At 40.7% G+C, this 23,422-nt stretch overlaps 1 protein-coding gene across 4 annotated transcripts in view; it reads right to left on the reverse strand.

Annotated features, from left to right (window-relative positions):
• Window positions 1-2,070: 2,070 nt before the first annotated feature.
• PANK1 (pantothenate kinase 1) overlaps window positions 2,071-23,422 on the reverse strand; it is a 49,753-nt gene continuing 28,401 nt past the window's right edge. For 2 of the 4 annotated variants that reach the window (XM_059662792.1, XM_059662796.1), the window contains exons 3-7: window positions 17,496-17,749; window positions 12,820-12,996; window positions 12,198-12,321; window positions 7,292-7,417; window positions 2,071-3,573 (exon numbers count right to left, since the gene is read on the reverse strand). In XM_059662792.1, coding sequence (XP_059518775.1) covers window positions 3,514-3,573; window positions 7,292-7,417; window positions 12,198-12,321; window positions 12,820-12,996; window positions 17,496-17,749 — 741 coding nt within the window. In that variant the 3' untranslated portion in view covers window positions 2,071-3,513. The remainder of the gene's footprint in view (window positions 3,574-7,291; window positions 7,418-12,197; window positions 12,322-12,819; window positions 12,997-17,495; window positions 17,750-23,422) is intronic. The other 2 variants (XM_059662795.1, XM_059662794.1) reach the window with 2 other exon arrangements.

The following is a 23,422-nucleotide window of genomic DNA, read 5'->3' on the forward strand; positions in this document are numbered from 1 at the left end:
CCACCCCATGGACTCTCCTTGTTGGTTAAGACTGAGAACTTGTCTAGCCCCCACCCCGCCTCCAGAGGTTACCAATCTCTTGTGCAGCCTTCCCCCCTCACTTAGGACTTCAGGTAGGACCTCTTCCTTGGCTGTGCCTAAACGGCACTTCCCACTCTTTGCTCCAGGCACACTGGCCTCCTTGCAGTTCCTCCAAACCTCCATTCTCATTTGCCAGGAGTAAAATATTTTCCGCCCGGTGTTTACATGGCACGCTCCCTACTCCATTCGACTCTACTCAAATGTCACCTAAGAGATGTTGTCTTTGATCACTCTAAGCAGTTTCTCCACTTCTCATTTCCTAAACAGAATTACCCCCCCCCCACCCCCTTATCCTAATTTACTTTCTCTCTTTAATAGTGAGCTACTATATTATTATATAATTATTAATGTATGTCTCCCCTTCTAGGAAGGTAAGCACTGTGGGGATGGATCTTTGTTTTGTTCACTGCTGTAAATACTTGTGAACAAATGCATTATACCTGAGATACTTTATTGCATGTGTTGGCTAAGACTTCTGTCGTCACCCTGCTAGACAGCAGGGGCTGTATCCTAGCCTCATTTCCTTCCTGGCACAGAGTAACTTCTTAATATTCCTTGTGTGACTGACTGGATGATGTCCAAGTATAAATTACCTGTAACCACAGTTCCCAACAAAGGGACTCAGCATACTACATAAGCTGAAGTATACAGCTCTATTTCCACAATCCTTTTATCTCAAAATACTGGGACCAGATATATCCCAAAATTCAGAATTGTTCACTACTTAACACTCCTAGTAGTGTCTGGGGCAGAACCGTGTAATCAAATACATTAATAGCTTTGCAACAAGACATGTGAAGGGTCCTACAAAGTGTGATAAATAATGCTCAAGTAACCTTTTCTCTCAAGTGAGAGATAAATGTGAAGAGCGTGGGTTTTGGAATTGTGAATGAGGGCTGTAGACCTGTACTAACATGGGGAGGTCTGTGCCATATCTCTAATAAAATGGGCTCCCCACATTCCAGCAGGCTAAAAAAAAAAATCCCCGATTTAATGCATTAGTTTAAAACATCTATTTTCTTTTCAGTATGGCTGAAATTAACGAAGCTTTTATTATGTGTCAGCCCTTGTGCTAATCTCTTTAAATATGGACGTAAGAACTACCATTTGCCCCGGTTTTATGAGGGAGGAAACGAGGGTTTAGTGAGGCTTAGTGACTTGCCTGCAGAGCTAGTTAATGGCTGAGCTGGGTCCAAACTGAAGCTGTCTCGCAATCAGAAAACCATGCTCTGGACCCCCTGATCATATAGTTCAAGCTAAAAATTCTTCATTCTTCCTGACGTCAAGCCAAAGGAAAGTTCCTGTCATTCAAGTAAGGGGGAAAACCCCCAGGCTCCAAGCCCCTCATTGTATCAAAGAAGCTGGCTATCTGTAGCCAACATTGAACTGATATTTGTAGAACAGAATGAACTTATTTCCTCAGCTAAACCAATGTTTTAAACATTTGTAAGGAAGATCAAGTGATTCCAGGTAATTGAAAACAAAATTATTTAGTCACACCAACTTGCCCCAATTTCTTTTGCAGAACCATGATCCAAGGTGTGCTATTCCCTGACAGATGAGAGTAGGAATGGTAGAAAAGATCAAAAAAGGCACTATCATAGGTGATATGTAGTTTTCTTACACTTGTCTCTTTCAAGGACATCTTAGCTGTTTAAATTTCCAAAAGCCAGGTAGAAGTTAATCAAATGTATTTATGACTGAGTCCTGAAACTCTTTTGGAATTACCAAAATATAGTAGTGATATTTTGGGAATAAGGAGTTAATTATATATAAGAAAACTTTTTTTAAAGTACAATTCCTGCATAGAGCTACAGCTTCAATGGAAGACACAGTGTTTTGGACTTTTACCACACTTGTGTGACAGCTTCAAATTATGAAATGTAGAGCAGCAAAAAACACAACACATTCATTTTATGGTACAGAAGCAGATAATATGAACATAAAGGTCAGGAAATGAAAATAACAGATACACTAAAAATAAAAACATCACAACAGAAACGGGCTTTATTTCAACCAGACAGGTGAGTATTTCAATTAACATCAACTTCTTCAAGAATTGACGATATGGAAATTAAAGACGCTGCTCAGAATGCAGAGAAGGAAAGATTCGCCATGGAGCAATGTCCAGCCCTGACCAAATCCCCTTCAACAAAATGCTCAATTTCAAAAATGAATTCGTTCTAACTCATTAGATCTCATGGATTTCAATGATCACCTAAGATTCAGATTTGAAAGTTACCCATCAGTCCCAATGATGTCTTTTAAAAAGAAAAACTATACATAGAGATCAGTATCATAATTTTTTTAATTTTAGAAACGGAGATTGAAATAGTTTTTAGTTGAAAAGACTCCAAATGAAAAACTTTCTTATTATTTAAGATGACTTGCTACAAAGTTCCTAGGTATATACATGTACCAAAAAAAAAAGATATTACTACCTGACACCTCAAACGCGACTTCTCTTTAACCCTCACAATGTGAACAGTTCATCTACTGGGAGACGCTGTCCTAAACATTTTAATGTCCTGCACAAGGATTTGCTGCCATTGGTACTTTGTGCATGGCTGAGGACATTTCGGCATAGAATATTTCCATTTAATATAACCTAACATAAAATAAATCCGACAAGACACTGTGTATGACAAAATTGCATAATTTTCAACTTTTGCCAGACTCCTTGAATTCATTTACACTTTCAGAGTATCCCCTGCGAGGGCACTTTTGAGAGCTTTAGTCTCGTGTTTAACTTTGTATTGAGTTGGACAGCACCTTGATTAATATGAACAAATACAGCACAGGAAGGTCTGGTGGGGAGGGGGAGTCATCCGAGGACAGAAACGGGGGCAAAGACTCCTTTTCCATAAGACATTCAAACAGAGAAAACAAGACAATAAAAGGCAAACAGACAAACAAAATAGTGTTCACAGTAAAACATGCCAGATTGGTAGTTTCATTTGAAACCAAACAGCAAATCATGAAACGTCATGAAAAATATAAGTAAAGGTAAAATCTCCTAGAGTAATTACTAAACGAACTCAAAATTACCACACTGATCAGTAAACCCCAGAAGAAGTATAAACAACACTTACATTTCAGGTCCTTCTTTTAAACATAATATAACTTTACAAAGGTTAATGCATAAAATTGGTAGGTTTGGCCACACTGCACAAAATGGTGTTTTGTTTTCTTCTTCTTCTTCTTAAAAATACAGTATACAGAAAAAACTCTTGTATTCCCCATTTTGAATCATAAACTCAAAACCCAAGAGTAAAAGATCAGCTAGAAGGATTTTAAATTATTTACAAATCCAGCAGGTGTGTCTGCCGTGGATGGCTTGGCTTTCGTCTCACGGCGGCTTTCACCTCCTCCAGCAGCGGTTCCCAGGTCTCTGTTCTCATGTAAGGCTGTTCCATCACCTAGGGCTCCTCTCTACTGGTCATCAGTCACTTTGAATAGTTCCAACAGTGCCCCAACAGCTCCAAAGTAACCCTACAAAAACAATGGGAAAGCAGTATGATTACCTCTGAACTTAGCCACAAATACCTATTGCTGTTAATAACCTTAGGATTGCTGCCCCCTAACGTTGTAAGAGAAATTTAAAACCTTAACTCTGCTATGAAACATGGTGAAGTAAATAATAATAATTAATAATAAAATGTATTGGATATTGGCTTATTATACATATTAAATAAGTTGATGTAAAATGTTTAGAAAAATGTTTAGAAAAAGTGTGTGTTACAGAGGGCTGTGTATTGTTAGTATTTCATTTTTCATTCTTGCCATGCCAACATTTTTATGATTACCCCCATTTCACAGATGAGAAATGGAAGGTAATCAAGTAAATTACCCTAGCAGGATCACATGACATGTGCCTGGGCTCACCCTCAAATCTATCTGACTTCAAAGCTGTAATATCCCACTGCTTCCCTCAGTAGATCTTGGAAAGGCAGCTAAATCAGCCCAGTTTCACTTTGCTCATCTGTAAAAAAAAAAAAAAGAGTCCCACGTTTCTGTGAAAATGACAGAAACTGAAAAACGGAAACTTTTAGAGAAACTGATTTCCAAAAGGCACGAGACTCCCACTCCTCTGGTGTATGCCTGACTCATCAGCTACTGCAGAAGCACGTGCCAAAAAGCCAGAACGCTGTATGCATGGCAGGATCTTTGCCTCTGTTGCCGGTCACCAGCTAACACTTATTGAGGGCTCACTCATTGTTCTAAGCATTTTACATGGACTTAGTCATTTAATCTGCACAGTAACTTTAGGAGACGTACCATTACACCCCACTTCACAAGTGCGAACACAGAGATGGAGAGGTAGTCGCTGGCTAAGGTCTCCCCGTCACGAAGAGGCTGTGGTCTTAACTGCTCTGCTAGACTACTTTCTCTTAGGAAATGCTCACTAATACAAACTGAGAGACTGTGAGTGACGCCACTTAAGGCAGGGCAGGAAAGCCCCCCTACCAGGCAGTGCTCCCCCAAAAGTTCTCTCTCCATAGGAAGGCCTGCCTAAGCCAGAGTGAACTTAAGAATGTAGAGAATTTTCCGATACTTAAACGGGGTTATAAAATCATCCCAGTTTCATTAGCTCTAGAGGCTTGAGTTATGCGTGATCCACAGTAACAAACCAAAGCCATCGTGCACAGAGGCCGAAGGTTGTACAGAGTGACATGCATTTTTACCCAGAGAGTGGATTTCCCCAAAACGTTGGCTCGTGTTCCCTATCTGACCACCAGTGTGGCTTTGTAGATAGATGGCTTTTAACCCCTGGTGGCTTCCAGGTTTGTTTTCTGCTTTAGTCCAAGAGAACCTGCACTCAGGGTTGCCAGATAAATGCTGGATAAAATAACTGTGTCCTGTATTTTTAATGGCCAAATATGGCAACACTAGCTGGACTAGAACAGTGGTTTTCATTTTTAATTATTTTTAAAGCTGAGGTGATTTTTTCTTTTTCAGACAAAATCTATGTGGAAATCAATACATAAGCAGATAAAAAAGGGAGCTGCTCACCCTACCTAGTTTTGCTCAGTGGATAGAGCATTGGCCTGCGGACTGAAGGGTCCCAGGTTCAATTCTGATCAAGGGTACATGCCTGAGTTTGCAGGCTTGATCCCCAGTAGGGGGCGTGCAGGAGTCAGCCGATCAATGATTCTTTCTCATCATTGATGTTTCTATCTCTCTCTCCCTCTACCTTCTTCTCTGAAATCAATTTAAAAAAAATTTTTTTGTTTGTTTTAAAGGGAGCTGCTCTATCTGGGAAAGGGAAAGGGAAAATTCTGGGACTCTATTCCCATCACCCCTGCCCCCACCTCCAAAGTTATATCACTTCATACCTTAAGTGTGCTTTTTTTTTTTAAAAAAAAAAGAGGGGGATAAAAAACATTTTAAAGGGGGGGAGGGAGGAGGGGGCTTCCTATAGCATTAATTTCAATCATTGGGCCTTAACTATTTAGTATTTAAGTACCTTTTGTTTTATGCTCTTTTTTAAAAAATATATATTTCTTTATTGATTTCAGAGAGGAAGAGAGGAGAAAGAGACAGAAACATCAATGATGAGAGAGAATCATTGAGCAGCTGCCTCCTGCACACCCCCTACTGGGGATCAAGCCCGAAACCCAGGCATGTGCCCTCGGCTGGAATGGAACCTGGAACCCTTCAGTCCGCAGGCTGACGCTCTATCCACTGAGCCAAGCTGGCTAGGGCTGTTTTATGCTTTTATAGAAGCAAACTATGGGCTCAGCTCTAAAGAACTTACAAATGCATCAGCAACTTTTCAAATAAATAATTCAGTTCAGCGACCGAAATTTATACCAGTTCTCAGTATTTTTTCTGCAATATTCCCTTGGACTTAGGTACCTCCTGTGATAAATAGTTGCTCTTTATAGTACTGAACTTCAGTGCTGTAGCAAGAGAGGAGTGCCCCTCACTCACTCTCAGAAGTCTCTGGTTTGTACTAGTGTAGAAACTTGATGTAAGGGGCTCTGAATTAACTGCGGCTCTTCATTCCTCTGTAAACAGACTGCTTATGTCCTGGTACACCAACCGCTCAAGGTCATGAAGCTACTCTCACTGGCCAAACACTTGTTTTCTCACCAGCTGGCTATTTATTTACCAAAAGTCCATTGTGTTTTTCCCACAAATTTGTTTATGACAGTTTGATTGTTAGTGTAATAATCTAATTTAACTATACACAAACTCAAATAATAAAAGGAGTATAAAATGGTCACTTCTATAAAAATCTAGTTAAATTGTTGAAAATGGAAAAAGGCAGTTAATACTGAAAGGTGCTAAGTGAGTAAATCTTTTTTCTTTTTTAAAATATATTTTTATTTATTTCAGAGAGGAAGGGAGAGGGAGAGAAAGATAAACATCAATGATGAGAATCATTGATTGGCTGCCTCCTGCATGCCACACTGGGGATCAAGCCCGCAACCCAGGCTGTGCCCCAACTGGTAATCTAACTGTGACCTACTGGTTCATAGGTCCATGCTCAACCACTGAGCCATGCTGGCTGGGCACTAAATGAGTAATTCTTAAAATTTCTCATCACAAGTTAAAATAATCTTTAAAAATGTGTGGTGATGAATGATAACTAAACTGGTAATATTTTGCAATTATACATATATCAAACCTTTATGCTTTATATATAAAACTTATACGGTGATATATGTCAATTATATCTTAACAAAACTGGAACCAAAACAAAACAAAGGTCAAAAAAGCTAGTCACAAACATTGCTACTTAGGTGGGTGTCACATATGACAGATGGAGGGGAAAATCTACAATTCTACAACCAAATTGCTTTATAAGTGTCTTTAACTTCTTGATCCACTTTAAAGAAACAAACCAGACATCAAAGGTGCATAATATAAAAAAAACAGGATAATTACAGAGCTCCAATCAGCAGAACTCATGCTCAAAAATAGGCCTTGGTCTGACATAAAAAAATTGGTGCACAAAGGAACATGTATGCATTTCTCTTAAAATGGTTAAAGTAGGGAGATATTTTTTTAATGACTATGCATTTTAACTGATTTTTATTTTTATTAAACAACTACCAGTCCTGATTGTTGGATAAGAGAACTTCCATTTTGTATATTGTTCTTCATTATCCTCTGCATAAATACAAACGAAGGGACCCACTCATGCTATGTAAACCAAAAAACTTTCACATCATACAATGAAGCCCATGCAAGCTCAACCTACCTCATGTTCCAAAAACAGAGCTTTCAGCTGTCCCTTGGACCAAAAATCCATGGCGTACGCTAGCAGCTTCATGGAAACCATATTGATTCTGAGAAAATTCCCAACAAACACAACTCTGTCGATATTCTGAGGGGGGGGGGAAGAAAAAAAACACAGTTGAACCATAACATAAATAGCATTTAGCAAAAACCTAATGTTCCATACATCACTGTGATCCCAGAACCTCACAGAATACATTTTTATTAAAAATGGAATTATTCCAGCATTTCCAAGATGACTTTGAGCAGACCTCAAAGGAGAATCCACAAGAACAAGACGGTGAGATTTTGCTTGGACTAGGCAGAGACTGACATTGGGCTAATTTGCCGTCATGTTAGGTTGCCTTAAGTCTGATATGAAACCCAGCTGCCAACACTCATATATAAAATTGTAACTGGTGCTCAATGTCAGCTAAATTTGCTATTGCATTCCTTCAATCCTCCAAATTTCTGACCATAAAATATTATTATAAGCAACTCATACATAAAATGGCCATGGCATGGGTTAGTCATCTCATGTATTTGCTCAGTTCGCTCTGTGCCTAACACAGGGAATACAAAAAGAAACACTACTTACTACTTTTAGAATATCCTGTTTGGTCAACATGGGGGTTAAGAGATGGTAACAAAAAATACATTTATGTATTTTTGTTGTCATGGATACAGACTTGCATTCTGAACAACACACAGCACTGAGCTCGGCCTGTCTCCCATGCAGAGGCTGCTCACCACTCACTCACTCGCAGAGCCAGTTGCTATGGTCACTCATATCAAAGGGAAGAGAGCTTGGAAGCTGGCATTATTTTCTGTTCAGTCTATGAAGAGTAACAGGGTCTGGGAACATCACCTTTTAACCGTCTCGAGTTTTAACCATGCATCTTCATTAACCCATTAACCACTGTGAGAAATTTCCATGAGTAGAGGGACGGGAGGTGGTATTAATAAATTTCCACAAATAAGAACTGTAGCCACAAACCACCCAGACTGAGAGGTGGCAAGGAACACTCAAAATAAGAAACTCAGGTTAAAGAGGAATTTAATTAAATTTAGGAGTTTCACCTTCCCCCCCAAACGAGGGAGTCAATCGCTTAAAACCCCAGTCCTGCTTTACTCAGGTAGAAAGCAGAAGGAATAGAAGCGGCACTAAAAGCTGATGGATATTCCCTGTTTCAAACAAATTTCAAGTGGGTGAGAGATATGGATAGAGTGTTGGCCTGTGGACTAAAGGGTCCCAGGTTCAATTCCAGCCAAGGGCACATGCCCAGGTTGCAGGCACGATCCCCAGTAGGGGGCGTGCAGAAGGCAGCCGATCAATGATTCATTCTCATCATTGATGTTTCTATCTCTCTCCCCCTCTTCCTTTGTCTCTGAAATATATCACAATAAAAATAATGCTGAAGTAGTAAAGGTGTAATACCCATAATTCATGAAAAAGACACATTTACTTAAAAAAAATCAAATATTTATTCTGGAGAAAAACATTACCATTAACTAACCCAAATGGAAAGCAATAATCAGAAAATATTTTTAGTACATATAACATAAAATGTATTATTTTCCTTCAGATTAATAAGAAAAGAAGACCAACCATCCACTAGAAAAATGTGTGAACAGTAATGAGTTCTCCTTCAGGGCTATTAAATAGATTTGTAAAATGCTCAGCCTCACATAATAAAATACAATTTTGAAACCAAAATAAGGTAGCATTTCTTTTCTTATCTATTACATTGGAAAAAATAAAAAGATTTAATGACTCTCTGTGGAGAAACAAACTCTGCTGATGGGAAATTAATTAGAACCAACTCTATCTGTCAAAATTACAGTCAACACATTCTTGACTTGGCAATTTCCCTTCTAGGAATTTATCCTATAGTTATAATTCCATGTATGCAAAATGGTGTGTATGTGTATATGTAAAAAACAATTTTTTAATAGTGGCAAGGTCTAGAAAACCCTAAATATCATTATATCATTAGGAAAATGACCAAATCTAGAATAGCATATCTACATGTTAGGATGCTATATGGCCATTAATAAAATGAAGCAGTCTTAAGAGGTTTAGCTCAGTGGATAGAGCACCGGCCCGCAGACTAAATGGTCCCTGGTTCAATTCCAGAAAAGAGCATGTACCTCAGTTGTAGGCTTGATCCCTGTGCAGGAGGCACCCAATTGATGTGTCTCTCTCACATCTATGATTCTCTCTCTGTGTCTCTCCCCCTACACTCTCTCTAAAAATCAATGGAAAAATATCATCCAGTAAGGATTAAAACAAACAAAAAAAATGAAGCAATTATAAATATATGAACAATCTCAAGATGTATTATCATGTAAAAAAGCAAGAAGCAACATTTCCTGGAATGTATATTGAAGTATGTAGGTTAGGCTGATAATGTCTGGGGTTTGCTTTCTATTATTTTAGCAAAAAAGAGAGGAAGAGGAAGAAAAGAGATAGGTGAAACATGTATGGCAAAGTCTTAACTGTTGGGACTGAGTTGATGGCTACATGGAGGTTCTTTATTATTCCTCCCTCCTTTCTGTATCTTCACCAATTTTATACTAAAAGGTGGATAACAACTGAAGCAGGATGTAGAACAGTATGTACAAAGTGAATGGCATGGGCGTAGCATGTGATTCTATCTCAATAAAACTGTTGTTAAAAAAATGTTATATGGAGCTTGCTACCTTTCAAAAGATATGTTTGTCCTATAGTACATACAATATAGAGTTAAAAAAACACAAAACTAAACTAAAACAAATGGCTGCCTTAGTGAGATTAACACTGAGGGTCAGTGTGGACATGGTGACACCCTTCCCCGAATACCCACCTGGTGTCTCAGAATTCTGTATTATGTGTTTGCATTATTGTCTCTTCAATAAAATGACTGAAAATACTTTAAGTGGATGGAAAATGTCATGGCTTTCCAATAACCACAGCAAAGGTAATTTAGATTTAGTGCATGTGGTTGAAATCAAATATTCTCCCATCAGTGACTCCAGGGAGCAAAACCATAACAGAAGAACTTGCATCGCTGCTCTCACGGGGCACGTGGTGTGTCCACAGGGAGCCTGCCCTGGCAGGACACCAGCTAACAGAGCCCTTGCCTGAGGCAGTCGGCGATGCCTCTCATTCATTCAACTCCACAGAAACTTCTAAAACAGTTTCTCAGACGAGTGTGTGACACTTTCATACAGCATCTTTGGTATGGTTTTAAAATAAACTGAAACTGAAATCAGAAGTTGAAAATAAAATCAGTTGTCCTCCCTCTAGCCTAGAGTGATTACGCTACCTGTGAAAAAACCTGCTGGCTCACTCAAGCTCTGAGGAAAGCAGGGGAAAGGGCATCCATTGCTCTCTTCCCATTGAATTGACCTTTGAGAGTCTATGACTGCAGCCAACTACACACAGATTGGTCTTAGGGCTTGTTTGGCTCCTTGGAAAAACTCTCTTTAAAGGTTAATATAAAAAAAAAAATTCTCTGTTCCAGTGAATCCCATGACCAAAGTGGACTTTGAAAAGGCAGGACTCCAGAAAACATTCTTTCATTGGAATATCAGCTTTGCATTTAATATCCATCTGAAATGGGGAATCACAAAAAACCATGAACCTGACCAACAGGCCAGTGGCATATTCTACTCAATATGGTGAAAGGAGGGTGTCTCTTGTAACCCCAGAGATCAAAGGCAGGGCTGGCCCCTAACTGGCATAGAGGCAGCCTCACACCCTGGTTAACACTCCACTATTCAATAGGGATTAGAGGGGGTTTCTGCAGTACTTATAATGTGACTGTACCTGAGTGGTGACTGTACAGGTGTGTGTGTGATAATTCAACAGGCTATACACTTATGATTTGAACCTGCTTCTGCATGTATGTCATATTTATTAAAAATAATATTTTAGACCGAGCCAGTTTGACTCAGTGGGTAGAGCATCGACCTGTGAACCGAAGGGTCCCGGGTTTGATACTGGTCAAGGGGGTGTACCTTGGTTGCAGGCTCCTCCCTGGCCCAGGCCCTGGTCGGAGCTCGTGCAAGAGGCAACCAATCGATGTGTTTCTCTCACACCGATATTTCTCTCTGTCATTCCCTCTCTCTCCCACTCTCTCTAAAAAAATCAATCGAAAAATATCCTCGGGTGAGGATTTTAAAAAATAAAAATTATACTTTAAGAAACTCTATTACTGATGCTACTATGATTATTTAATACTTCTCCTATTACCTGTTCCATGCCCAACCCCCCTTTCTTGTTCTTCCTAACACTGCTCAGTAAGAGCCAGTCCACTTTACACATCTTACATTTCAGAAAAAAGGTTCCTTATTTTTCCCCAAAGGAAATTTACAATATTTTGTACATTTTGTCTGTGACCAGCTCTACCTCTTCCTGCGCCTGGGGCCTGGCTGGCCTTAGCTGTAGCAAGCTCTCTGTGCTTTGATAGCCCTGTACAATGCTGCTTGAACTCCATGCCACAAGGCAACACTGTAAAGAAGCTGAAAGCAGAGAGAATATCAAATATTGCAAGTGGAACGCTTTACCCACGAATATTTGCAAGGGTGCACAGAGCTTTTCCTCACACTTCAGTAGGTACATGGTACTAATGATGGGTAGAGAGGCTAAGGCATGGTTTGTCATTTTACCATGTTTCTCCCATGGATGGTTTTGTTATCATCCAATGCCTACTTAAAAATAAAACACATATTCTTTTGTCCTCCCCCCCACCCACCCCAACATATACCCTTCTAGTTCTACAAGGTGTGAGTACAACAAAGGACAGGTTTCTCGAAGACTGTAATTTGTAAGGGTCAATAGTCATTGCACTGCCAAAGGTGATGTATATGAATGACACACGGCTTTCCCCAGGTGAAGGCCTTACCTCATTCAGTGCACACATCCGAGCAATGGAACCAATGTTGTTGGTGATGGTGACCAGCGTGGCTCGGGCGAGGTCTTCCTTGCTGATGGACTCTCGCTTTTCTTTACTCATCATGTTGCCAAAGCTACGTTGGAAATATTAGCGAGAGTGTTCAAAATCATCCTCAGGCAGACCCCATGCTTCCACCAAAGTACTGTGGCAAGCTGTATGAATAACTCCGCTCAAACTCAAATGACCTGATTTCGCTGCCATGGTTTACAAGCAGACAAGATTACAATATGAATGGTTGGCTGCCCTTTTCTTAATAGGAACAAAATAGCATGGCTATTAATGGGGGAGAATTTTTTTTTTTTTTATGCCTCTAGATATCTGGACAAGAATGAAACAGGAAACTGTTGCCATTTTCCAGAACCTTCTTTCAAAGCTGCCCTATTTTAAGCACAAGCATCAAGAGCTAAACATCTTGGTGCATCATGACGGGCAGGAGATCAAATCTGAACTCCAATCCCATAGGTAGTTGCACCTGGTGGGTTAAAATATTTAAAATTAACTAAATGAATAGCCAGGGTGGAGAGGTTGCCTTGTGTTTAATCATGACTGTTCCTAGCCACTTCGTCTCTACCTTGATGCTACGGCAGATCCTTGAAGGCCAAATCGCTCATAGTCTCCTCCGTAAATGTCCTTCACCAGCTTATCAACATTGGTGCTGTCGCCTTTAGCTGCCATTTCCATAGCTTCTTCAAAGGTCTCACAACCAGTCAGCAAGCAACATAGACCTAGGAATGTTCCACCTCCAAGACTGAAGGAACAATAATGTTTATTTTTAAATTTTACTTAAAGATATGCCCATCCAACTCCCCAACGACATCAAGACCACTAATATAGGTTAATAAAAACAGAAGAAAAACAAAGAGGCACTTGCATGAAAGTGCTAGGGTACAAAGGAGCTTTAGGGTGGACTGAATAAAAAAAAGAGGAAAAGAAACATCAAGGGAAAGTTGTCCCTGAATTCAAGAGCAAAACCAGGGGCATTCTCACTGATTTCTGTTGTGAGACCTTCACCTTAGCCACTAATGTCTCAGTCTCCCCACCTATAAAAGGAAGCCAAATCGATTGCTTTTATTTGGGTGGTCTGAACGTAGTAGATAACTAGCAGAGAAATAATGGAGCCAAACTCTGATGGCAGATATGAGCTGGTACTCAGGCAGGAACAGCCAGCCCCAAAGCTGTACCTTTCACCTGACCTCGCTTGACTCTAGCTGAGATCATCTCATGTAACCTCCTTGGAAATTTCTGAAAGGAAGCCACTAGTTGATCTCATATTATATTTGTTTCTAGGAGACTCTGGAAAAAGTTTTTAATATTTTACTTACCACCAAGAGTCAAAACTAGTTTTTAAAAAAAGGGGGCGGGGGGGGGGGGGGGGGTGGCACAAAATGGTTCCAAAGCTCAAACTATGTGCTAAAATAGTGTGTTAATAACAAAGTTACCTGAGGGAAAAAACAGCAGATTCCAAGTAGAGCTGACTAGTGAACTCCAGGTAGCACAAGGAGCACTGACATGGCCGTGAGCATTACTCCCTATTCACCTCACAGAACGCTAAAGGTGAAGAGTTAATTGCTCACATCAATTTGTTCTGAAGCTCCAAGAGCTGTTAGCCCTGGAAACCCCTTATGTGTTTGGATACTAGCTTCTAAAAGAAAATTCAGGTTGAGATTAAGGTTATTTCTAACTTAAATTTGAAATAAGAAAACTTAAGGTACTGTAAATTTACTGTCCATAACTACTAACCAGGAGGTATCAGATTGTAGATAGGCACTTTAAATCACAGCTAACGCAAACTGTATGTAGTATTTTATAACTACTGGTTCTTAGAAAAATACATACTGGATGAAAATTAAGGGTCCTCATGGAAAAGCTGTAGCTAGGCACCAGCAGTGGCAGCTATCCAACTGTAGGTGCAGTGCCATCAGGATATAAAGAGCTCCATGGACACTGTTGCCTTGACAACCCAGTCACAGTGGAAATTTTGGATTTCCTCTGAGAAAGTTTACCTTCATTTACATTTAACATGGCGGGTTATGCTCTGGTGTCAGTTTCAGTCTAACCTGCAAAGCTACTGTGTTTTAATGGGAACACTGTTTTTTTGGTTGTTTTGTTTTGTTTGGGGGGGTTTTTTGCTTGCCCGATGGATTTGTCTTGTTTTCTCTCTGCATATATTAAGTGTTTGCTCCTATTTCTTTTTAGCTTTATCTTTCATCGATACAACCTTTCTTTGAACATCAGAGACTGGTATTCATCAAGGCATTCAACAACCTACTCCAAGCATAGGCAACTGAAGTTACTGGCTGACTTAGAAAGAAGGCAACTCATCAACTGATGTGTTGGTATGAGTGAAAGAGAACAAGTGCTTTGTATGACTGGGAAATGACAGGTGACTCCAGACAAGACTCGGAGCTGAATGGGAGAGCGAGCATGCGTTTGCACAGCTGGCACACTGCAGATAGCAGGGAAGAATGCACAGTCGTAGAAGAGCACTTTATTAATATCCCCAGCCTGCTAAGCGTTACTTAATCAAGTGATTCTCTTGTTCATAGTGACACATCTGGTTGTTTCGGCAGGCACACAATAAGACTCTCAGCAAAGGATAGACAAAAACATATCGCTAGAAACAGCTGTTGATTTTAAAAAAACAAACCAAGCAACCTTGAAAGTAAGAGATTTTAGGGAAAAGTAGAAGAAACCTTCAATTACCAAGTGCTTGTGCTCTTAAAATAGATTCCAGAATAATGAGATAAGCTGCACTACAACTTTCACAGAAGTTTCAAAATTCTTTACATTCCTCTTTTAATAGGCCACAAATTCTAACAATGTCAATTGTAAAGTCCTGCGGTTTTGGCTTTTCACTGACTCCAATAGTAAAATTGGAATGTGTTGATAGAAAAAAACACATTGGCTACCTAATTTAAGATGCATTAGACTGCACAGAACACTGAAGCAAACCATTAGAAAGCATATTTAAAATAAAACTGTTATTCTGTAATGACGTGACTTCCTAAAAATAAAAATGCTTAATGAGGAAATAGGATAGTAAAACAACCTGGAATTACAGCTATGGGCTCACAACATTTGCTTAGATCAATGACTGCCAAAATCTGTTCCACACACTGATGGTCACTGCTGACCACAATTGTTTTATATCAGTGGCTTCCTAACTTGGATCAAAAGAAAACATTGGTATAACAACTCCAGTTGGACAAGAAGGATCTGAGGCCCAGACTGGTGTCTCGTTCGCCTGCCCTACCTGTGGCAGCCCCTGGGAGGGCTGTTTATTAACAGTTATTCTCCTGTAGCCATTCCCACAATGACTGGTTAGAGAGAGCTTGTAGCTAAGCTCGGACATCCAGGCGGGATTTGCTGATGACTGCAAAGCGCTGGTCATTAATGGAGCATTTACCAGTAACTGAAATTTACAGGCATTATTACACATGGACTAGAAGGCAGGCACCACCATTACTTCATTAGTAGCTATTCAAGAAGATGACCCCAAGTCCCTGGATGTCCCAAGTTTGAGAAAGTTTACCTGTAATTCATGAATTTAAGTGTTAACAATATTTTATAAATATCTCTAATTGTGGAGAATGTTTAGCTTGTTGTTACCTTAGGAGTCAACAACTCCTGGGAGGAAGTCTGTAGTTTCTTAAGAATTGTGCCTTTGTCAGAAAATCACTCTGAGGTAAAACCAGCTCAGCTGAAATATTCATTTGCCTCTAATGGGCCTGACGGTCCAACTGAGGCCCTGGGGTCAGTGTGATTATTGTGGAGGCAGGAAGGCTTAGTTCTGTATTCTCAGCTAGAAAATGTATGCCTCGCGGCAACTAACTTACACACCAAAACCTATGTTCTGGACACAAGCAGAATTCAGTCAGAACATGTATGTACTAGTGTGTGTGTGCACGTGCGCGTGTGTGTAAGCCAGGGTTTCTCAACACCAGCACTATTGATTTTTAGGGCTTAGTACTCTTTTCTTTTTTGTTGTAGGGAGCCCCCTAACCCCTAGCCACTAGTTGCCAGTAATATCCCACCTCCAGTTGGGAAAACTAAAAAAAAGTCTCCAGAAATTGCCAAGATGCCCTCGGGGCATTAATCTTCCTTTCCCCAATGAGAACCACTGATTTTTATAGATCCATCACAAGTCATGGAAATGGTGTAGAAAGCAGTGCTCTCGTCCTAATGGGTGAATAATACTACAGAATTCCAGTACTGGAAAAGCCTGTACAAACTCTCTAAGAAACATCCCCCTTCACGGTACAAATGAGGATAACTGAGGCCCAGAGAAGTTACACACTATCTTCATCCATCAAAAACAATGGTTTCAATATCATGTCCCAAACCATATATCATACAGCACTAGTTCCTTAAGTTGTTCCTCCAAAAATGGGTTCTGTGGTCCAAGAACGTGGAGCAACATTCATACCAAATTCTTCTCTTAGAAGAAAAACCTTACTTAATTTTGTTTCTGCCAGGATCTCAGGTTTCTGACCCCAGATCCTTTTCCCAGGTTGAATTCCCATTAAGAAGAAGCTGAGCCCTAGCCGGGTTGGCTCAGTGGACAGAGGATCGGCCTGTGGACTGAAGAGTCCCGTGTTCGATTCTGGTCAAGGGCACATGCCTGGGTTGCAGGCTCGATCCCCGCAGGGGGCATACAGGAGGCAGCCAATCAATGACTCTCTCTCATCATTGATGCTTCTATCTCTCCCTCTCCCTTCCTCTCTGAAATTTACATATATATATATAAAGGCTGAGCCATTTGCCCTTGGGTATGTAAGCTGTATGCACTAAAAAACAAGGCACTCTACCCAACTGTGGTGACAGGGCTGCTTTCCTGTCTATTACATTCCAAAATTCCCTGCGAGGTATGCCGACTAATCCAGTTTTCGGCTGGAGCATGTACCTGAGGGTAACAGACATGCCTTATAATCCAGTTTGGTTTACTGGTTGCAATGACCTATTATTTCAAGCAATTCATCCCAAGCTAGGCACCAAGGTGGTTCCACAAGATGGTGTATGACCCTTCTTCCCTCAACCTGATCAGTTTCCAACAGGACAAGGACTGTGTTTTATTACCTTTATATAAATCACCCTCATAATGTACCCAATAAACCCTTTTTGGTTGACAGAGGGTAAGAACTTTCTTTTGAAAATGCATTCACTGTAAATAACGTTTTTATAAGCTGGTCTTCAAGGAAGAGACCTGGGTTTAAGTATAAAAAGGTTTCCTAGTGACAGCACATTTACCTGGTCCCTGTAACTCTTTTATAGTTGTCCTTGGAGTACACTGCTAGGATGCTGACCCCTGAGCCCATGTTCACCAGCAGCATAGGGTACGGGTTATCAAGGCAGTACGGCTTTTTTTGACACAATTCAGGATTTGTGGGATTTTCAAAATAGTAACATTCTGGCTTGCCATTGAAGCCGACGGAGTCGACGTAGAGCAGGCCCTGAATCAGACAATCCAGTTCGTCCAGTTTATGGAGCTGCAGGTCTGCGATCTAAAAGAGAACAAAATCTTGTGATAAAGGCTGCCATGGCCTTAGGGGAGGTGCCAGAGACATTTAGGGGGACTTAAAATGTGTCACTGAAACACCAAGTTGTAAATCTTGATGATCAGTAGCCTTGGCCAGACTTTAGACTTCCTCTCTGCCCACAGTTCGAGCTGAGGGGAGGTAGCTTGACTGGCTGCTAGAAAAGCATCTCGCTACTGTGTAGTGTGGGTTGAAGGGTGGCCCCTGAAAGATAATGTCCATGTCCTAATTCTCAGAACCTGTGAATGTTACCCTATATGGAAAAGGGGGCTTTCTGCAGGTGTTATTAAGTGAAGGATGTTGCATCCTGGGTTATCGAATGGGACTCCAATGAGACACTCAGGAAAGGTCTGATAGACACCGAGAAGGCCTTGCCAAGATGAAGAGATTGGAGAGTTGCACCACAAGCCACGGAAAGCCAGCAGCCGCCAGGAGCTGAAAGAGGCAAGGAATGGCATCTGTCCCAAAGCCTCTGCAGGAAGTGTGGTCCTGTCAATCAACCCCTGGGTTCATTCTGGCCACCAGAACTACAACTGAATAGATTCCTGTTGTTTGAAGACACTAAGGCGGCGGTGACTTGTTACCGTAGCCACAGGAAACAAGTAGAGCATACCGCTGAGATAGGAGCTCTCCCCCAAGGTGAAGAGGGTGAGAATGTTCCAAAAGCAGCAAGAATCCTACACTTCATTGGCAGGACTTGAGGCCCCCAGGGTGGCACGCTGAGCCTGGAAGTGGGGGATAATCTCCTGAGCCCACAAAGTCCGATTCCCATTTTCTCAGGCCTGGCTTTACAGGTAGGCAGACCTGGCTTTGAATTCTGAGTCTAATACTTAACTCCTGAAGCCTCATCTCCTCATCTGTAAAATGAGGATAGTAACACCCAATGCATAGAGTTGTTGTGAAGATTACATGATAATAATATATGAAAAACGCTTGCACGGGGCTTGGCATACACAAGGGACTCAACAAATATGGGCTCTTTTATTAATAGCTGGTGCGGCCTCAGAGTCCTTTCATGCTCTTATGAGACAAACACTCCTATTCTCCTAGGACAGTGGTCAGCAAACCATGGCTCACGAGCCACATGTGGCTCTCTGGCCCCTTGAGTGTGGCTCTTCCACAAAATACCATGTGCGGGCGTGCACGTACAGTGTGAAGTTGACTTAAAACTTTAAGTTTATCAAGTTAATTTTAGGGAACGTTGTAGAGTGAAAGAAGATGTAGTGTCGAGGATTGAGAAAGGTATGTTGAGATGGTTTGGACATACAGAGAGGATGAACGAAAGGAGATAGACGAAACAAGTATACAAGATGAGTGTGAATGGGAGGGTTGGGAGGGGTCGACCTCAACGAACATATTGAGGACGTTTTGTTTGTTTGTTTTTTAATATATTTTATTGACGTTTTACAGAGAGAAAGGGAGAGGAATAGAGAGTTAGAAACATCGATGAAAGAGAAACATCGACCAGCTGCCTCCTGCATACCCCCCACTGGGGATGTGCCCACAACCAAGGTACATGCCCTCGACCGGAATCGAACTTGGGACCCTTCGGTCTGCAGGCTGATGCTCCATCCACTGAGCCAAACTGGCTAGGGCAAGGACGTTTTTTAGCAAAGGCCAGCTTAGGAGTAGCCTAATTAAGTTAATAACAATGTACCTACTTATATAGTTTAAGTTTAAAAAATTTGGCTCTCAAAAGAAATTGCAATCATTGTACTGTTGATATTTGGCTCTACTGACTAATGAGTTTGCCGACCATTGCCCTAGGTACAGAGGGAAAAAAGTAAAGGGGAATGATTTGGCCAGGAGCGAGTGGCCACTTTGCATCCTAAAAGTTTAACTCATTCTCTTTATTATTACTGGTCCTGAGGTCTGGGTTGATGATAATTTTCCATGACCAAAAAGAAAAAATCTAGCAATCGCCAACCTGAAACTGAACCAATTAATGAAGATAATTTATACAGTCTAAATTAAATGTTTTTTAAAATCTATTTAAGAAAGTAATAACTGGTATTTGTCAATTACTACATGCCAAGCACCTGTACTAGATCATTTAATTCTCAAAAAACCCTACAATTAGGTACTATTATCCTTATTCTATGGTTAAGGCTCATAGAGCTTAATAACTTTCCCTACGTGACACAACTTGCAAATATCTCCCACAGCTTTGCTGTCTTCTCTCATCTTCATTCTTTTTTAATATTTATATATATAATATATTTATATTATAATATATATATATATATATATATATATATATATATGATTTTTTACAGAGAGGAAGGGAGAGGGATAGAGAGTTAGAAGCATCAATGAGTGAGAAACATCGACCAGCTGCCTCCTGCACAACCCCCCCTGGGGATGTGCCAGCAACCAAGGTACATGCCCTTGACCGGAATCGAACCTGGGACCTTTCAGTCCACAGGCCGACGCTCTATCCACTGAGCCAAACAGGTTAGGGCTGTCATCTTCATTCTTAATGGGTACTGCTTCTGGGTTCTGGAAACAACCTATAAAAGTACTAAGCTATTTTTCCAAAAAGGGCATCATCTTCACTACAAAAGTTAACAGCTAGAAGAAAACGTTTGACTTTGTGTCACTCATCTGAACTTCCCAATCAACAAAACCCACTGAAGCTGTCGCTGCAGAACGGAATTAGTTAGAACAGGTTATTGACAAGGTGGTGCACCCAAACAATCATTCTAAGTGATACCTGGCAATAAATTAAGTCTATCTCATAAAAGGTTCCAAGCATTTTCTTTTTTCCCAAGTGAAACTTTTGTGTGAGATGTATACAATTATATACATTTTAAGGGGGTAATGCTGGAAATATAAACCCATCTGGAGCTCTAGCTCATCTGGCTCAATGGATAGAGCATTGGCCTGCAGACTACAGAGTCCTGGGTTCGATTCCAGTCAAGGGCACATGCCCGGAGTTGTGGACTCAGTCCCCAGTAGGGGGCATGCAGGAGGCAGCTGATCAATGATTCTCTCATCATTGATGTTTCTCTCTCTCCCTCTCCCTTCTCTCTGAAATCAATATATATTTTTTAAAAAACATCCATCTGGAGACCTAAGACTATAGTGAGACATAGCAGTGCAAATGCTACTCTCTCAGTCCTGGATTCCTCAGCCTCCTCTATGACGCTCAGAGCATCTGTCACATTCTGGTTTGTTTTCTGGTCCAGTGGATGCCCCTGAGCACCATGATCAAAGGCCTGTCCATAATAGACACTCAATAAACATTTGTTAATTTGAAACAGGAAAGTTATCACTTCCTGGATCACCCAAATGGAAAAGTAGAAATTTCATCAGTCTTGGGATCATAGGTTAAGCTGCTTAAAAATTAATCAGAAGTCTGTTGACAATATCGATAGCCATGTCCAGAGACAACATCACAAACATGGACAGAGACACAATCTGTCCAGCTGGACATCCTGAAACTATGCTAGGGAAAAAGGAAAACCTGTTAGGGCAAATAATCTAAGCAAAGCAAACACTACTATCTCAACTTTTCCCTCAAAATCATTTCAAAGTAAGTGCTAGCAACAAACAAACATCTCCTCTACACATTGTACTAAATATTCTACACAGAGGTCTAATTTAATATTGTCTCATGGTTTATAGCTATTTCTTATTCCTTCTAAATTGGATGAAGAATATGAACTTTAAGTGCATTTACCATATATGAACAGGATACAGTCATCAGACATACTGCTAATTATTCGGGGTCTGCTGAACATCTTTAGTGAGTCCTAATTACTCAGATTTTTAAAAACACCTATCTGGCCCTACCTGGTTTGGCTTAGTGAATAGAGTGTCAGCCTGTGGACTGAAGGGTCCCAGGTTCGATTCTGGTCAAGGGAACATGCCCAGGTTGCGGGTTCAATCCCCAGTAGGGGGCGTGCAGGAGTTAGCCGATCAATGATTCTCTCTCATCATAGATGTTTCTATTTCTCTCTCCCTCTCCTTTCCTCTCTGAAATCAATAAAAAATGTATTTAAAAAAAAACAAAAAACAATAAGTTTAATGAACAACATAAACTGATGAACAAAAATAGAACCAGAGTCATAGAAGCATCGAACAGACTGTCCAAACTATGAGGGAAGGTGGGAGTAAGAGATCAACCAAAGGACTCGGTTGCTCGTATGCATGCATATGAGCATAACCAATGTACACAGACAGGAGGGGGGTGAGGGCATATGCTGGGGGCGGTTAAGGAGAGGTCAATGGGGGAAAAAGGAGACTTATGTAATGCTTTAAACAATAAAGATTTTAAAAATAAATAAATAAACAAACAATAAGTTTGCTGTAAAACAGTATGCCATGTTACGCCAGCAGCAGCCTCATGAGTCTGGTGCTTACCACATCTCGTGATTGTATCATTTTCTTCTGTGTTTTAATCTCATGTTGTTTTTTACAGTAACATGCATACAGGCTTGTAGTCTAGGAGCAATATGTTATTATATTGTATGGTGGCTATTGCATTGTATGGCTATAGCCTGTAGATTTGTGTAAGTGGACTCTGTGTTTGCATAGCAATGAAGTTTCTCAGAACATTTCCCGTCGTTAAGTGGCACATTGCTGGCACATAACCCTGCTCCCTTAGGCACCAACAGCTTGCCTGCAGGCTTCACCTTGGTTGTAATAAGTTGTGTCCTTTCCCAGTTCAGAATCTTGAGAAACACACTTGCTCACGGCCAACAACCATTGAGTAACTTCCTCCTAGAACACACATTACCCCAGAGGAGAGATGGAGGCACTGATGGATGTTGCTTAAACGCTCCAGGTCACCTTGGTTCATTTCAGGCTCTCCAGGGAAGAAGGACAAATAGTGAGAAAACTAGTGAGCTTGACAGCAATAGGGTTGGGTCAGCATTCCTTTCGCCTGAATCAGAATGTTGGTGATGCCCCACCTCTTATCAAGGGGGCACTCCTAGAAACTCTTAATTCTACTGCTGGGTAGGGAAAGGGGGCACAAAAGAAAAAAGCCAAAACCTGAAGATAATTAATCTCAGGATACTGTGGTAGGACTCCATTGCCAGCTCTTCTAGACACTATTTAGATACAGTGGTTCTCAACCTTCTGGCCCTTTAAATACAGTTTCTCATGTTGTGACCCAACCATAAAATTATTTTTGTTGCTACTTCATAACTGTTATGTTGCTACTGTTATGAATCGTAATGTGAATATCTGATATGCAGGATGGTCTTAGGTGACCCCTGTGAAAGGGTCATTCGACCGCCAACGGGGTCGCGACCCACAGGTTGAGAACTGCTGATTTAGAACAATCAATGAGATAAACGATGTTACCTTTGATGATACTAATGCAGTTTTCATTATGGCTTAATACCATGAGTAACGCACTGCCTCATTAATTTATTAATAATAGACTTTATGACAAGACAGGATTATATTAGTTCCATGGCAGTGCTTGCCTCAGCAGCACATGTCCATTACTTCCATGACAAAATGCCAGTGATCTGTACTCTAGGCTTACCTCACTGTATTTTATTTCTTACCCTCACTATATTTTCAGCTTTCTGGCAGGACTATCCCCAAATCTCCCAACCCTTCCTTCTCCTATGTTCCATCACTTCTGTTAGTCTCGTTTCCTTTCTTTTCTCCACCTATTATTCA

The sequence above is a fragment of the Myotis daubentonii genome, chromosome 13 (genome assembly GCF_963259705.1).
Source record: "Myotis daubentonii chromosome 13, mMyoDau2.1, whole genome shotgun sequence".
Lineage (NCBI taxonomy): Eukaryota > Metazoa > Chordata > Mammalia > Chiroptera > Vespertilionidae > Myotis > Myotis daubentonii.